The sequence below is a fragment of the Phyllostomus hastatus genome, unplaced genomic scaffold (assembly GCF_019186645.2).
Source record: "Phyllostomus hastatus isolate PE091 unplaced genomic scaffold, TTU_PhHast_1.1 phas_scaffold_1224, whole genome shotgun sequence".
Classification (NCBI taxonomy): domain Eukaryota; kingdom Metazoa; phylum Chordata; class Mammalia; order Chiroptera; family Phyllostomidae; genus Phyllostomus; species Phyllostomus hastatus.
Genome location: NW_025334008.1, coordinates 541,604 through 555,953, shown reverse-complemented (window position 1 = coordinate 555,953; position 14,350 = coordinate 541,604). Strand labels below are relative to the sequence as shown.

General features: G+C 53.4%; 2 protein-coding genes across 4 annotated transcripts; one reads left to right on the top strand and one right to left on the bottom strand.

Annotated features, from left to right (window-relative positions):
• The first annotated feature begins 926 nt into the window (after nt 1-926).
• Nucleotides 927-8,200, top strand: TULP2 (TUB like protein 2). The gene is made up of 12 exons (XM_045856441.1): nt 927-958; nt 1,417-1,468; nt 1,834-1,960; nt 2,510-2,647; nt 2,898-3,014; nt 4,318-4,449; nt 5,089-5,402; nt 6,249-6,361; nt 7,086-7,200; nt 7,288-7,386; nt 7,594-7,765; nt 8,047-8,200. The coding sequence occupies exons 1-12, from the start codon at nt 927-929 to the stop codon at nt 8,178-8,180; spliced, it is 1,545 nt and encodes a 514-aa protein (XP_045712397.1). The 3' UTR covers nt 8,181-8,200.
• Nucleotides 8,201-9,183: 983 nt separating this feature from the next.
• Nucleotides 9,184-12,925, bottom strand: PPP1R15A (protein phosphatase 1 regulatory subunit 15A). 3 transcript variants are annotated; one of them, XM_045856469.1, is made up of 4 exons: nt 12,681-12,925; nt 10,830-11,972; nt 9,987-10,577; nt 9,184-9,621 (listed from the first exon to the last, which is right to left on the bottom strand). In XM_045856469.1, the coding sequence occupies exons 2-4, from the start codon at nt 11,961-11,963 to the stop codon at nt 9,262-9,264; spliced, it is 2,085 nt and encodes a 694-aa protein (XP_045712425.1). In that variant the 5' UTR covers nt 11,964-11,972; nt 12,681-12,925; the 3' UTR covers nt 9,184-9,261. The 3 variants fall into 3 exon arrangements, with proteins under 3 accessions (XP_045712425.1, XP_045712424.1, XP_045712423.1); XM_045856468.1 differs by having other exon boundaries at nt 9,987-10,633; nt 10,886-11,972; XM_045856467.1 differs by having other exon boundaries at nt 9,987-11,972; nt 12,681-12,924.
• Between the last annotated feature and the right edge of the window lie 1,425 nt (nt 12,926-14,350).

The following is a 14,350-nucleotide window of genomic DNA, read 5'->3' as shown; positions in this document are numbered from 1 at the left end:
TCTCCTTTCTCAGAACCCCAAATTTTTGACCACACATTTCCTGCCTTTTAGGCGAAGGGCGGAACGGAGACTTTCAAAGAGAACTACAACTCCCTGAAGGCCGGGGGAAAATGATTCAACTTCCGCTCCATCTTCGCCCCTTTGCCTCATGGGAGTTGTAGTTTTCTTAGTTATTTTCTCCTCACGAAGTGACTGCAAGTTACAGATCAATAGCAATTGTCACGGGTCACCTTGTAAGTTTCTAATATAAGTAAGTGACAGGTGTAGAGCGAAACTGCGCTGCAACCTCTCTGGGGTCCCTTTAAGGAACACTTGCATCCCCTTCCAATTCAGAATCCCTGGTGCATGGTAGCCTGGCTGCAGCAGAAGTCAGGGGTCATTGCTTTGTTGGAAGTTGAGAGTGAGGGAGCAAGAGGGAGGGGATCAAGACAGGTCCCAGAGACAATTCCTCCTTCCGTGGAGCCTTCTTTCTTCCCCTGCTTATTTCCCTGAGACCCAGAGATTAGGTCCCCAGCTCCCAAAGAGTTAGTCAGGTATGTTTAGAAATTAGCCAGACAGGCAAGGCATTGAGGCATAAATGTGATAAGCCTGTCCAGGCACCAGGAGACAAAAGGAAGTCTCCGGGACCCCATGTAGGTGGGTGCTAGTAGTCTGGGTTCGCTGGGAGTTTGCAGCCGTTCCTATGCCTGGGTGCAGGAGAGAGTTAGGTATTTGGGGGAGAGAGAACGGGACTCCTGGGGCCCTGATAGTGACAGAAGCTGGAATCAGGCTGCTGGGTCCCTGGACAGGAGTAGGTACTGAGATTCAGGCTTCCTGTGTCTGGGACAAAATGCAAAGCTTAAGATCAGGTGTCGGGGGCAGGGAGGAGCTGAGTCTATTGGGCTCTGGGGTCTGGGTCCCTGACTCCTCACTCTTGCTTCTCTAGAATGTCTCAGGAGAATGACACATGGAAGAAAAAGTGAGTAGGGAAAAACAGGATGGGCAGGGGTGGAGAGGTGGGTGCAAGGGGGAACTCGGAGTTTGGTTATGGCTGCACACACTCAGCTGTGGCCTCGTAATGATGTTTGCAGGTTTGGTACCACCAGCCTGGCAGAAAGGGCCTGGGGGCCTGGGCTTCTGAGTCCTACCTAAAGGGAGTGAGTTTAGGATGAAGACTTAGTGGACCTGAAAGAGGAGGGTCTGAGGGTGTGGGCTCCCGAGTTCTGAAATAGGAGGGTTCTGGGATCTCTTTGACTCCCAAGTTCTAGACAGGGGGGTGCTGGGAGAAAGAGCTGTAGAACTGAGGGAACAGGCTCAGATTCTACCCTGTCTGTGACCTCACAAGTGCTCAGAATCCCAAATTGGGAGGGGAAGGAGGGACTCTCGGGCCACCTGGCTGCCCTGCTTATGGTCACCATAAGCCTGCATCTCTCTCAGTGTCCTGTGGGATGAGTTCTCTGCCATAAGGCTGCAGAAACTGGAACAACAGGTACTCTGCCTAAGAATCCTGACACCCCTACTGTGCCCTTTTCCATAGTTCTCCAGGAGACCCATCCCCAGCACTTGCCCTGGGTTCCTGGCCCTCACTCCTGCAGCCTCAAGTTCTGCAATTGGGAAATGGGAAAATAGGAATTCAGCATCCTAGCGAAGCAAGTGCGACTCCTAGACTTCTAAGGAACAAGAGCTGTGGAGGGCAGGACTCCAAGGTCCTGGGGGAGGAAGAGACGAGGATCTGAGGGTCTGGAGTCCAGAAACTCCCCCAAGGGTGCAGACCTCCCCTTGCCTCAGGCCCATTTTCATCCCAGTCTTCCGCAGGATTCCTGCCCCCCACACACCCCTTTCCCACTCCTGCAGCGGCGGCTGTTTGAGAAGAAGCAGCGACGGAAGCGCCAAGAGCCCCTCATGGTCCAGGCCAATCCTGACGCTTCCCTCTGGTCCCGCCGACCGCGTCTGCCGTCCAAACGCTTCTTGGGTTACAGCGGTGAGAAGAGTTTCCTAGGGTCCCGCAGGGTCGTACGCCAGAGGGGAGGGGCTCTGTGGGAGTGAGGCGCGGGGCTTAAAGGGCTCAGAGGAAAGGAACCCGGCAGAACCCTGAAGCACCCAAGCAGAGCGCAGAGTCCGAGTCACAACCTGTGGGAATCCCGAGAGCGCGGGTGATGGGGCGGGGCCTGCGAGAGCGGCGGACCTTCGAAGGGTGTGGGCGGGGTCTACGGAGTGCTGGGGCGGAGCCTGGGACCACCGGTTCAGGGCTGAAATTGACAAAGCCCGGAGAGCTATCTGGGTAATTTTAGAGACTGGGACCTACAGAAGGAGAACCCGGCGGGGGTTGTTTACGCCCGGAGTCCACAACAGTTATCTGTCGGGCTGTCCCTGTTTGAGCCTTAGAATGAATTCTGGATTCTGAATGGGTCTTGGGGGGTTGGGAGGTCACCGGGACTATGTCTGGGGGCCCAGGGAGGAGGTGGATCTTCTCTGCAGAGTACTGGAAGGTGTACCTCCTGTCTATGGGCTTCTCTGCACTTTCTCTCAGGCCTCAGGAACCCTTTCCTCCGGGAGAACGTGCCAGAGGCACATCTGCATTCCGGCGCCCACAGTGCCCTGGGCACCGTGAGATGTAGTGGAGACGGCAGCGACGACCTCATCCCCTTGACCTCGCCTCCTGAAGCAGGTAATCTCAAGCTCTTGGACGCCTGTACCCTAAACTCCACTCCCACTAGAACCCAGGAGTCTGGAACCTCAATCCTTGCTCTCCCAAACAACCGGGAGTCCAGTCCCCCACGGGCCCTGAAGTCCGTCACACCGAGTCCAGGCCTTGAACTTTCTCCTTCCCCAACACCCAGTAATCTGAATCGCCAGCCCTTTCCTGCCCCGGGACGCAGAAATCTGTCTCCACTCTCCTTCCCTCTCCTGACTCCTAGACGGTTCCGATCCGGAGTTGGAGGAAGTCTCCGTGGAGGACGTTCCGGCCTTCCCCCCTCCTTTTAAAGAGCACCCAGGGACGACACGCAGGGGTTGGCCACCCCTCCAGCAACTTGGTAATTTTGGGGACATCGTCAGGCCCTCTGGTCCAAGTGGCAAATCCTTCCCCTTTTTGTAACAGCTTGTTGTGAGATATACTTCATATACTATACAATTCAGTCATTTAAAATGTACAGTTCCATGTTTTTTAGTATCGAGATGTGCACCTATCACCACAATCAATATTAGTACATTTTCATCACCCACAGAAGAAACCTCATACCTTTTACCTGTCACTGCCACCCATTTCTCCCAGCCCTAGACAACCACGAATCTTTCTGTGTCTTTAGATTTGCTTATTCTGGACATTTTGTATAAATAGAATGATACTGTCTGTGATCCTTTGTGACTGGCTTTCTCTGCTTACCACGTTTTTAAGGTTCATCTCTGTTGCTGTGTTATCAGTACCTCATTCCTTTTTATTAATATTTCATTGGAATTACATGACCAACTATTTTACTATTTCAAAACGGGAATCTTTTTTTTTTAAGATTTATTTATTTATTTTTAGAGATGGAAGGGAGGGAGAAAGAGAGAGAGCGAGCAAAACATCAATGTGTGGTTTGCTGGGGGCTGTGGCCTGCAACCCAGGCATGTGCCCTGACTGGGAATCAAACCTGCGATGCTTTGGTTCACAGCCTGCACTCAATCCACTGAGTTATGCCAGCCAGGAAAACAGGAATCTTAATTCTTGCCCCAAACTCCACTCCCTCTCCACCTCCACTTTATTTGATTTATTTGTATTAATTTTAGAGGGGAAGGGAAACATCCATTTGTTCCACCTATTTATGCATTCATTGGTTGATTTTAAGTTTGAGATTGCTCTTATAGTTTTTTCGATTGTACTTTTTTCCACTACCATTTAACCCCTTTTACTCTCTTCTACCTACCCCAACCCTGCAAGCGCCACACTGTTGTCTGTGTCCATGAGTCCTTTTTCTTTTTTGCTTGATTCCTCCACTCCCCATTGGTTGATTCTGGTATGTGCCCTCACCGGGGCTTGAACCTGCAACCTTGCCATAATATCAGAATGATGCTCTAACCAACTGAGCTACCCAGCCAGGCAGGACCCTCCATCCCCATATTAGATCGCATCTCTTCTATACTTTCTCTCCTTAGACCCAGGGCAGTCAGAGACCTGACCCATGTGGATCTATTGCACATGGTGGAAGTGGGGGATCTAGCAAGGGAGGGCGAGGAGTAGGAGCCAGAAACCCAGGGGTTCTGGGCTTCCTCAGTGACCATTGGTGACCTTGTCCCAAGCTACTGGGGCCCAGGTGTCCTGAGCTCAGTTTTCTTCGGGCTTCTTCCATCCCTTAGGATCCAATGCGGTGGACAAGAGCGAATCCCAGGATGTTGTACATGAATACGAATCACCTAGTCCAGAACCAAAGTCTGGAAGGGATGATGGTGATCCCGAGAGTGGAGACTGGGCCTCCAACAAGGTGGGAGGTGGCACTGCTAACCAAGATAGAGGAGGAGGCTGAGGATCACCCTCGGGCTCTGGGAGGGGTGGGGCTAAAACACTGCAGCCCAATCAGTGGCCCCGTTTACTGGTTGGTGGAATCGGTTGTGACTGGGCTAGGAGAGGCTTTGCGTGTACCCCACTCACAACATAGAGGATTTGAATTAGTGTGAGCACATTAAAATCCAGCCCACCGAAAGGCAGCGAACTTTGGAGCAGTGATACAGAAGGGCCGGCCATGGCACTCACTTTCGTATTGATAAAAGTGAGTTAAATAGTTTCAATTGAGTAGATCCGGACCGTATTATCTAGTTCGAATCAAGACTAGTTTTAGTTGAACAGAATGCAAAGGAATTCGATCAGTAGATGGACTGGGCATGGCTGCAGAGAGAAGCTGATGGTGTCGGCCAATCAACAATGATTGAGGCTTGGCTGGGTGGGACCCTTGAAAGCACTGACCAATCAGCAGGTGGCTGAGATATTTGACCAATAATCAGAGATCATCCTGGAGAGTGGGCGTAACCACGGGGCTGGGATGGCTGGTCACTATTTTGCTGGGGTGGGGCGGGGTCTGGGCTGTCCGTCAACTTGAATTTGGCGCGTGGGTCAGGAAGAAGACTTGGAAGAAAAACTGGAAGAAAAGGAAGAAGAGTCGGAGTCTACACTGAGGAACTTGCCAGAGGTGGCTGACGAGGCAATGTCCGAGGCCCCGGAAGGCGATGGCGGCTCGAGGTTCAGCGATGTGGGGAGCTCGCCTCTCTCGTCTGTCCTTGCCCCAGGCCCTCAGCTAGGCGAGGACATGGAAGCATATGTGCTGCGGCCAGCGGTGCGCGGCTGCACAGTGCAGTGTTGCATTAGCCGCGACAAGCGCGGCGTTGACAAGGGCATGTTCCCTTTCTACTATCTCTACCTGGAAGCGGTCGGTGGCCAGGGCCGGAAGGTGCGGTCTGGCAGCCTCGGGAGCAAGCCCCACTTCCCAGTGGCAAGTCCCGTCCCTTTCTGAGTGAGGTCAAGACTTTTGCGAATCCAGGCTTTGATCAGTGAGCCAGGACCTGTCAACTCCAATTACAAAACTTCACAGGACTAAGCTCTTTAGGTTCCCAGTGGCAAAGGCCCTACCCATCCCATAGCCAAGACCTGCCCAATATTAAGATGTGCCCGCCTTTCTCAAAGACAGGCCACGCCCTCTCCAGGGTCCAAACCCCCCACTCGCTACATACCGGCTACATCCCATCAATGTAGGTAGGTCCAAGTCTGGCCACTACACTGATACCTTCTTCACAATAAGGCTCCACCCTAATCCTGGGATAAGCCCTGCCCCCTCAGGAACCAAGCCCTCCCCCATAGATTTCCTATCCAGAGCCAAGCAATTCCCCTTTCAGTCTGGCCATCCTCTCCTCAAGGGACTCTCCCAGAAAGGGGTCCACTTGTCCCAGGTGAAACACCTACTAAATTCCAATTGCCATGTTCAAAATGAGGCTCCTCCCTTTTCTCCAAAGCTAGTCCCTGCCTACCAGTCAGGTTCTCTCCTGCCTGGGCTCCGCCTAAACTGTGGACCCCATGGTGAAAGGACTAAAGGAGATATATTAAAATGTGAATCTCCCCTTTGGGACCCAGCTGATGACTCCCTTCAGTGAGAAGTGCATCTCCCAGCAAGCCTTGGGGCGCTCGTTGCCTCATTACCCCTTCCTCTGTCTTAGGGACACAGTGTTTCCTTGTCTTTTAGACCCCTGGCCTTAGCCAGATACCGGAAATAGAATCTGATGGGCTGTTCTCATACCCACAGCACTTCCTCCTCGCTGGGCGCAAGAGGAAAAGGAGCACAACCTCTAATTACCTCATCTCCCTGGACCCCACAGACCTGTCTCGGGACGGGGACAACTTTGTGGGCAAAGTCAGGTAGGCAGAGCCCTGATATGTGTGAGAAACAGGTGGCAGATGACAGGGAGGGCACCTGGGGGGAAGAAAGGGACAATTGAACTACATTGCCCAGCAGGCCAGAGAGCACAAGTTCTATCTGCTCTAGGGCTTTTTTTCTTAGGGCTGATGGGCTCTGTAGTTCTTCAGGTTGGAGCCCTATGATAGGTTGGAAATAGAACCGAAGGTTTTGGGCAGAGACTGGCATTTAAGACATTTGACTTCTTGAGAGGCAAGGGGCACCCTGGCCAAGTGGCTCAGTTGGTCAGAGCGTCTTCCTGTACAGCAAAAGTTCCTGGGTTCCATCACCAGTCAGGGCACATACTTCGGTTGCGGGTTCAATCCCAAGTTGGGAGTGCATACGGGAGGCAACTGATGGATGTTACTCACATTGATCTTTCTCTCTCTGAACCATCAATTAAAAAAATAAAAAGGCAAAGGGCTGGCACTCCTAAGTTCCCAAGTACAAAACAGAGCCAGGAGCTGTGAGTTCTTGCATCCTAGAGGGAAGAGGGCTCTTAAAGGCCCAAGGCATGAAACTAAGAATCGTGGCTTATAGGGCTGGGACTGTGGATATACGGAACACGGAAATGAGTCTTGTGTGGAGGATTGATGGGAAGAGTTGATAAGATGACAGGGGAAAGCAGTTCACATACCACATAACCGTAATGATTATTTTATTCTGGCCACCGCCTTCCTGGAGCAGGTCTAATGTCTTGGGCACCAAGTTCACCATCTTCGACAATGGGGTGAACCCCGAAAGGAAGTATTTCATCCCAGAGACTGCTCGGATCAGGGAGGAGCTAGGCGTTGTGTGTTACGTGAGTGTCCGGGAGACCAGAGAGTGAGTGGAACTGAATGGTGGGGAGGGACGAAGAGCCTGGCCAACGGGAGCATGATACCCGCAGGAGACCAACGTCTTGGGGTTCCGAGGGCCTCGGAAAATGACTGTGATCATTCCAGCAATTGACGCCCAGAACGAGAGAATCAGTGTCCAGCCGCAAAATGTGAGTTGCATAAGGAAGAGAATCTGTGGGTCAATAGAGGGGGAAGGGCTGGGGGAGAGGCTCTAGGTCCTAAGGGAGGAGGGGACGGGGAGGATGGTCACACTTCTGTGTCTCAAGGAGGAGAGAGTAGGAACCCAAACTTCTGGGTCCGGAGAAAAAAGAGCTTGTTGGTGGTAGCTTAACCACGCCTCCTACTTTATCCTCCAGGAAGGGGAGTCGCTACTGAGTCGCTACCAACGGGGGGCCAACCAGGGGCTGGTCCTGCTGCAAAACAAAGCCCCATCCTGGAGCGAAGAGACCGGCAACTACGTTCTCAATTTTCATGGCCGAGTCACTCAGGCCTCGGTCAAGAACTTCCAGATCATGCATCCAGATGATCGTGAGCTGCTAGGAACCACTTTACCTGGGCAAGGCGGGCAGGGTGGGGGGTCCTGTGGGGCGGGGGCTCGAACGCTGGAGAACTACGCTCTTGAGCGTTTTCCTCAGCGTGGCCCAATCCACGCTGTTGCAAAGCCTGTTGGGAACTGTAGTTTATACGGCCCTCAGAGGGGTTTCGGGCTTAGTAAGGACGCCGCACAGGTTCTTGGGAGTCTTAGGTTTTACTTGTCAGACGCGGCAGGAAAGAGACTGACTAAGCTTAGTTCCTGACTTCCTCCTAAGCCGACTACTTGGTGCTTCAGTTTGGTCGCGTGGCCCCAGACATGTTCACCATGGACTTCTGCTTCCCGCTCTGCCCACTGCAAGCCTTCGCCATCTGTTTGTCCAGTTTTGATGGGAAACTGGCGTGTGAATAATCCACGGAAATATAATACCTTTTAACAGCTCCTGCGCCTGCTTATTTGGAGAAAGGGCTTTCGCCTGCCTTCTTTTGCACCACATAACCAACACCTATTAGACGCCTCTTGGATACCCAGTCCCAGGTTTTAGGGAGTGGGCTATTCAGAAGCACCTGCTGTGGTGGGTCTCAATGGATTATGGGAAATGAGTCTTAAGCGACAAAAAATCAAAATGCTCCTCTACTGGGAAGCAGAAAACCTCAAGGAGGCAACAAGCCAGCTGGGTCAGAGGAAGGGATCCCTAAAAAAAGTGGTTTTCATGCCACACCTGAAGAATCACGCAGAACTAGCTGAGCCAGGGGTCAAGAAATGGGAACATTAGACAGTAGGCAGAACTCATGTGAAGGTCTTAAGGTGGAAGGGGCTTGGTTGCTTTAGGAAAATGAAAGCATAGTGTAGTGGAACCCTGGGAAACGATCCTTTAGTGGAGGTGGAGCAGGGTATGAAGCTGGACGGTCCTCTTGTTTTGAACTGCTGGACAGACCTTATGGGTCAGAGGGAAGTTCTATGCTGGAGACATAAGGTATATGCAAGTGTCAGCCACATTTTACAGATAAGGAAGCTGCATCAGTAAAGACGAGGCTTGTAAATGTTAAATTAGGCAGCTGAAAACTGAGGAACTCACCATGTAAAGGCCAGGAGGAGGATGAGCCTTTTTATTTCAGGAAAATGCAGGAAACTGGAGTTTAGCCCCTTTTTAGAGATTACAACTCCAACCCCCAGTCCTCTTGGAAAAAGAATTGTCCCAGATTTAATAATATGTAGGTAGAAGCCAAAGAGAAACTACAAAACCCACCAGCCCTTTGTTCTAAAGGAGCCTCAGAACCAGAAGACCCATTGGAGGGAATGATGGGAAATATAGTTCATCTCTACTAAGGTACAAGCCTCTTTGCTACTCCCCACTGCCTCTAGGACCCAGGAGTTGTAGATACTGTCAGTTCAGATACACACAGTGACATTCTTCAGTATAAATCCAAAGGCTTTATTTCTTAAACCAGCTGGTAAAAAATAAATAAATAGTAACAAACACCACATGACCCTAGCTACGCCTCCAGCTGAGGTCTAGGCAAGGAGGCGCAGCCACATAAATAGGGAAGGGAGAAATCACAGCATGGCTCAAGGGCGTGGCCTGGACAGAGGATGTGGGCAAGGTCTGGGTAGTGGCAGGTGTGGCAGCTGGAGGAGGAGGAGGAGGGGAAGGGTCCCTGGGGCGTGCCCAGGCCTTGGCACGGGCTGCAGGAGTGAAGCAGGGGCCCAGCACCTCCTCAGCCTGTGCAATTCGGCGAGCAAAGCGGCTGCGATCTCGGGCGAGTTGCTCCCAGGGGCCTTGCCGGGCAGCCTGGGCGGGTCCAGCCCAGACAACCAGGAAGTGGATGGAGACCTTCTCAGAGAAGCGCACCTGGAATAGGACCGGCACGGACACGGTGGGGGGGGGGGGGGACACAGATACAGACACAAGACACACGTGGGCACAGGTTGGGCAAGGGAGGGGAGAGAACCAAATAAGAATTAGACAAAAATGCTTGTTATGTGATTAGTCACCTGCCTGTCACCGGATTCTCCATCTGACTCACCAGGGCTGACAAGAGCCACTGCTGCTTCCTCCTCCTCCCAAGGGGGCCCAGCCTCTTGCAAAGGATTGCATTACAATAAACACAGCTCTCCCCGTGGAGTTCACATGCAACCCTGTGCAACACACCCAGGACCCAAAAGTCCTCGCTCCCTCCTCCCTAACACTCAAGAATCTGAGCCCTCAGCACCCACCTTTGTGGTCTTTTGGGGGGTCTCAGGGTCCAGATGTCGGGTGGGGGCTTCTGCAGACTTGAGCCGCCTTTGCAGTCGAGCAGGCAACCGAGGAAGAGCCCAGGGAGGTGGTGGCTTCTCTCCAGGCAAATAGATGGCCACTCGGAAGGGGTGGGGCTCAGCTTCTCCTTCCTCTGTCTCCTTTCCAGGTGCAGATCTTGGGCCCCTGAAGAAGGAACTCTGGGCCTGAATGGAAGAACCTGGCTCTGAGCCAGCTGCTTCTGAGCCATCTTTCTCATTCTCCTCATCTTCCTCCTCTGAGTCCTCTCCTGGTCGGTACACCCAGGACCTCAAGAAGGCACTTGCAGGGGATATGGAAGAGGGACCCTCAGCTTCTCCCTCCTCCTCAGCTGCTCCTGAATTGCTGTCTTCCTCTTCTTCCTCCTCATCCTCTGTGTCCTCTCCTGGTCTGTACACCCAGGCCCTCAAGAAGGTACTTGTTGGGGGAATGGAAGAGGGACCCTCAGCTTCTCCCTCGTCTTCAGATGCTCCTGAATCACTGTCTTCCCCTTCTTCTTCCTCATCCTCTGTGTCCTCTCCTGGTCTGTACACCCAGGCCCTCAAGAGGGTACTTGTTGGGGGGATGGAAGAGGAAACTTCAGCTTCTCCTGAATCACTGTCTTCCTCTTCTTCCTCCTCATCCTCTGTGTCCTCTCCTGGTCTGTACACCCAGGCCCTCAAGAAGGTATTTGTGGGAGGGATGGAAAAGGGACCCTCAGCTTCTCCCTCGTCCTCAGATGCTCCTGAATCACTGTCTTCCCCTTCTTCTTCCTCATCCTCTGTGTCCTCTCCTGGTCTGTACACCCAGGCCCTCAAGAGGGTACTTGTTGGGGGGATGGAAGAGGAAACTTCAGCTTCTCCCTCCTCCTCAGCTGCTCCTGAATCACTGTCTTCCTCTTCTTCCTCCTCATCCTCTGTGTCCTCTCCTGGTCTGTACACCCAGGCCCTCAAGAAGGTGCTTGTAGGAGAGATGGAAGAGGGACCCTCTGCTCCTCCCTCCTCCTCAGCTGTTCCTGAATCATTGTCTTCCCCTTCTTCTTCCTCATCCTCTGTGTCCTCTCCTGGTCTGTACACCCAGGCCCTCAAGAAGGTGCTTGTGGGAGAGATGGAAGAGGGACCCTCAGCTTCTCCCTCCTCCTCAGACTCTTCTCCTGAATAGCACTCCCAGGCGCTGGGGTGGGAGCCAGCACATGAGGAGAAAGTGGAGGTCTTCCTGGTTTCTTTATTCTCTGTTCGTTCTTCCTCCTTCGCTGGAGCCTGTGCCTCCCCTGCGCAATACCCCCGAGCTCTGGGCTTGGGTCCTGGAGATAAGGGGGAAGTAGACATGATGGGAGCTTCCTGACTTACAGCTTCTCCATCTTCCTCCTCCTCCATCCCTGGGCCACTCTCCCAGTGTGATGGAGGGAAAGAGAACATGATGGCTGTATCTTCAGCAACTCCTCCTTCTTCAGATTCCTCTTCCCTGGGAGGGTCTTGCAGAGTTTTCAGGAGGCTGGGGGACGGGGGAGCGAGCTGGCCGTCTGTATATTCACTTCCGTGTTCTGTGGGGCCACTGGTTGCTTCTTCCCCACCATACTCTTCGTCATTATCATCTGAAGGTTCCCAGGCTTCCAGAAGAGAACTGTTGGCTTTTAAGGCAGGGCAGGCCTTCCAGGAAGATTCTCCATCCTCCACAGGGGCTCCACTGCCTTCAGCCACCCCTGGAGGGTGTCCGCCCCAGGGGGCATAGCGAGTGGCCAAAGCAGCCTCAGCTTCTCCCTGCAGGGCAGCTTCTCCCTGATCTGCACTCTGTACCGCTTCCGCCAGCCAGGGCTTTGGAGGTCCTGGGCCCCTCAGCCGGCTCCAGGCCCGGCTGAGAAGGGCCATCAGCGGGGACAGGAGGAAGAAGGGGTGGACATCCCTCCAGGGGAGCTGATGCGGCACTTGGCGTGGGGCCATCTGTCTCGGCTGGGGGAAAGGCGACAAGGTTTGGAAGCCATTTAGTAAACAACACAAAGGGATGCCCTTGAGTCATACAAGGGGAAATACTAATACAAATAGCAACAAGTGAGTCCCTGCCCACATTCCTTTCCCGTTCCAGCCACTCCCATCTCTGGCCTTTGGTTCCCACCTCTTTCTCCTTTCAATAGCTAGGAGTCTGGGTCCCCATTCGCTCCTTCCTCAGATCCAAGAGTCCAAGCCCCCAGCCCTTCTTCCCTCAGACCCAGAAGTCCCAGTTCCAAGTGGCGAGAGCACTTGATCCCCTTCGGGATCGAGTCCTAGTCCCTGGTTTTCTCATTTTCCTGAAGTCTGACAAATCAGGCCCCCATCTTCCTCCTCCTTCCCGACCCAAAACTTCCGGCCGGCCCCCCGCCCCCCCGCTGGGGACCCGAGTCTAACTCCTACACCCCTCGTCCATCAGGCTCAGCACTCCAAGCTCCTAATGCTTCCACTTAAGTCGGAGGCCTGGAGTATGTCCCCATCCCGTGCCACCGCTCCCCAGACACAGGAAAAATTCCAGGCTCCCAGGCCCTCTTCCTCAGGATCCAGGAGTCCCGGCCCCAAACCTCCCTGTCTCATTACCAAGAAGTCCAAATTCTCGCCTTATTAACGACCACAGGTCTGACACCTAGCCCCCAACCCCTGGACACCCGAGCGTTCCGATCCCTCACTCACCGGATGGAGGCCGTGCGTCACCCAGGAGGCAGTAGGGCCGGCTCGGGCTTCCACACACGATCGCGGGTCCGGAAGGCTCGGGAGGTCAGCGTTTTCATTTCACTCTCCGGCGTTGGGTCAGGGACTCAGGTTATCACCAGTCGCTGCAGGCGCTGTCGCGACAAGCGGGCGCAGGGTCATACAGGGTGGCGCATGAAGAAAACAACTGGTGGCGACAGATCAGATAGCGCCAACGCCGCCCGCAAGGCTTTTATAGTCGAACGCTACCGGACGTGCTTACGTATCGAGGAGAGGCGGAGTTTCGAAACTGGAGACTGGAAAACAGGAAGGGAAAATGAAGGTTGGAATTCTCGCGGCGATTCCAGGGTTTGTAACGTCACGGCGGCGGTTTGAATGTGGCCACGCCCCGAAAAAAGCGATCTGTCAATCAAATGCGTAACCTGCTCCCCCGGTGAGGGAGCGCCCTCAACACGTTTCTGGAAAATACCTTCCCACCCCAATTTATCCAGCAGCTCCCAGTCTAGGGTCTACCACCTTCAGATTCGGTGGGCTTCCTTCCCGGTGTAGGAGAATATTATTATTTTTTTTATTAAAATTTAAAAAGATTTTATTTATCTATTTTTAGAGAGGGGAGGGAGAGAGAAACATCAATGTGCGGTTGCTGGGGGCCGTGGCCTGCAATCCAGGCGTGTGCCCTGACTGGGAATCGAACCTGCGACACTTTGGTTCGCAGCCCAGACTCAATCCACTGAGCTATGCCAGCCAGGGCTTATTATTGTTTTTATTTCACAAACGAGGAAACTGAGGCTTGGGAATGAAATCACCTGCCGGTGATGGTCACAGTAGAGTGTAGATTCATTGCAAATGGAAACAAGAATGTAAGCTCTCTGAATGCAGGCCCCTTGCTTTCCTCACTGCTTTCTTCTCAGCGCCTGGCACATAATAGGTACTCACCCAATATTTGGTGAGTAGATACAGAACTAAAAGCTGAGACCTCCTGTGGTTTCATGCACAAGGCTCTATGGGTGGGTTTCACCCGCTTCAGAATTCCTCAAGAGCTCCAATTACACCAACTGAAATTCTAGTTAGATGGTGTCGACTGAACTTCATGGAGCGGCCGTCTTCTTCCAGAAGTTCCAGGCCCAGGGAGAGAGTCCCAATTCCCCAGCCCCATCCCCCCACCTGGTCCATGATTTTGCTCCTCAAAATATGCCCAGGGACCATGTCGCCCTCTTGAGGGGTTAGCCTCAGTCCGAGCAGAATTCTCCCCTGGACCTGAGCTGGAAAGCTGACCCCATCTGCTTGTCCCTGTTCTAGTCACAGTCCAGGAATCCAGGGCCACTCCCTCCTCCCCAGAGGACCTGGACGCATCCATCCGTCACGCTTCCAGACTCCCGCTCCTTTACCGGCTCAGGAGGCAGGAGTCCTGGCTAGCCCCTTCCCAGATACCCAGGGGTCTGAAACCCCACCCCTTCCAAGATGCAAGCTGTCTCCATTCAGGGCGCCAAGGACTCCGGCTCCTTCCCCGACCATCCCTCGGGGACCCTGGAGTCCAGCCCCAGCTCCTACTCTCCAAATATGTAGAACTGGCAGCCTCAGCCCTTACGGGACCCCGGTTCTCCAAGCCCTAAACCAGCAGGGACCCAGGAGTCAGGGGGGCCCCAGTTCCT

Excerpts from the sequence above, each read along its gene's own strand:
- TULP2 (XM_045856441.1), top strand. The coding sequence starts at position 927 with ATGTCTCAGGAGAATGACACATGGAAGAAAAA. Across the intron at positions 959-1,416 it reads AATGACACATGGAAGAAAAA|TGTCCTGTGGGATGAGTTCT; the intron begins GTGAGTAGGGAA and ends CATCTCTCTCAG. Across the intron at positions 2,648-2,897 it reads GACCTCGCCTCCTGAAGCAG|ACGGTTCCGATCCGGAGTTG; the intron begins GTAATCTCAAGC and ends CCTGACTCCTAG.
- PPP1R15A (XM_045856467.1), bottom strand. The coding sequence starts at position 11,963 with ATGGCCCCACGCCAAGTGCCGCATCAGCTCCCCTGGAGGGATGTCCAC. Across the intron at positions 9,622-9,986 it reads CCCCCCAAAAGACCACAAAG|GTGCGCTTCTCTGAGAAGGT; the intron begins GTGGGTGCTGAG and ends GTCCTATTCCAG.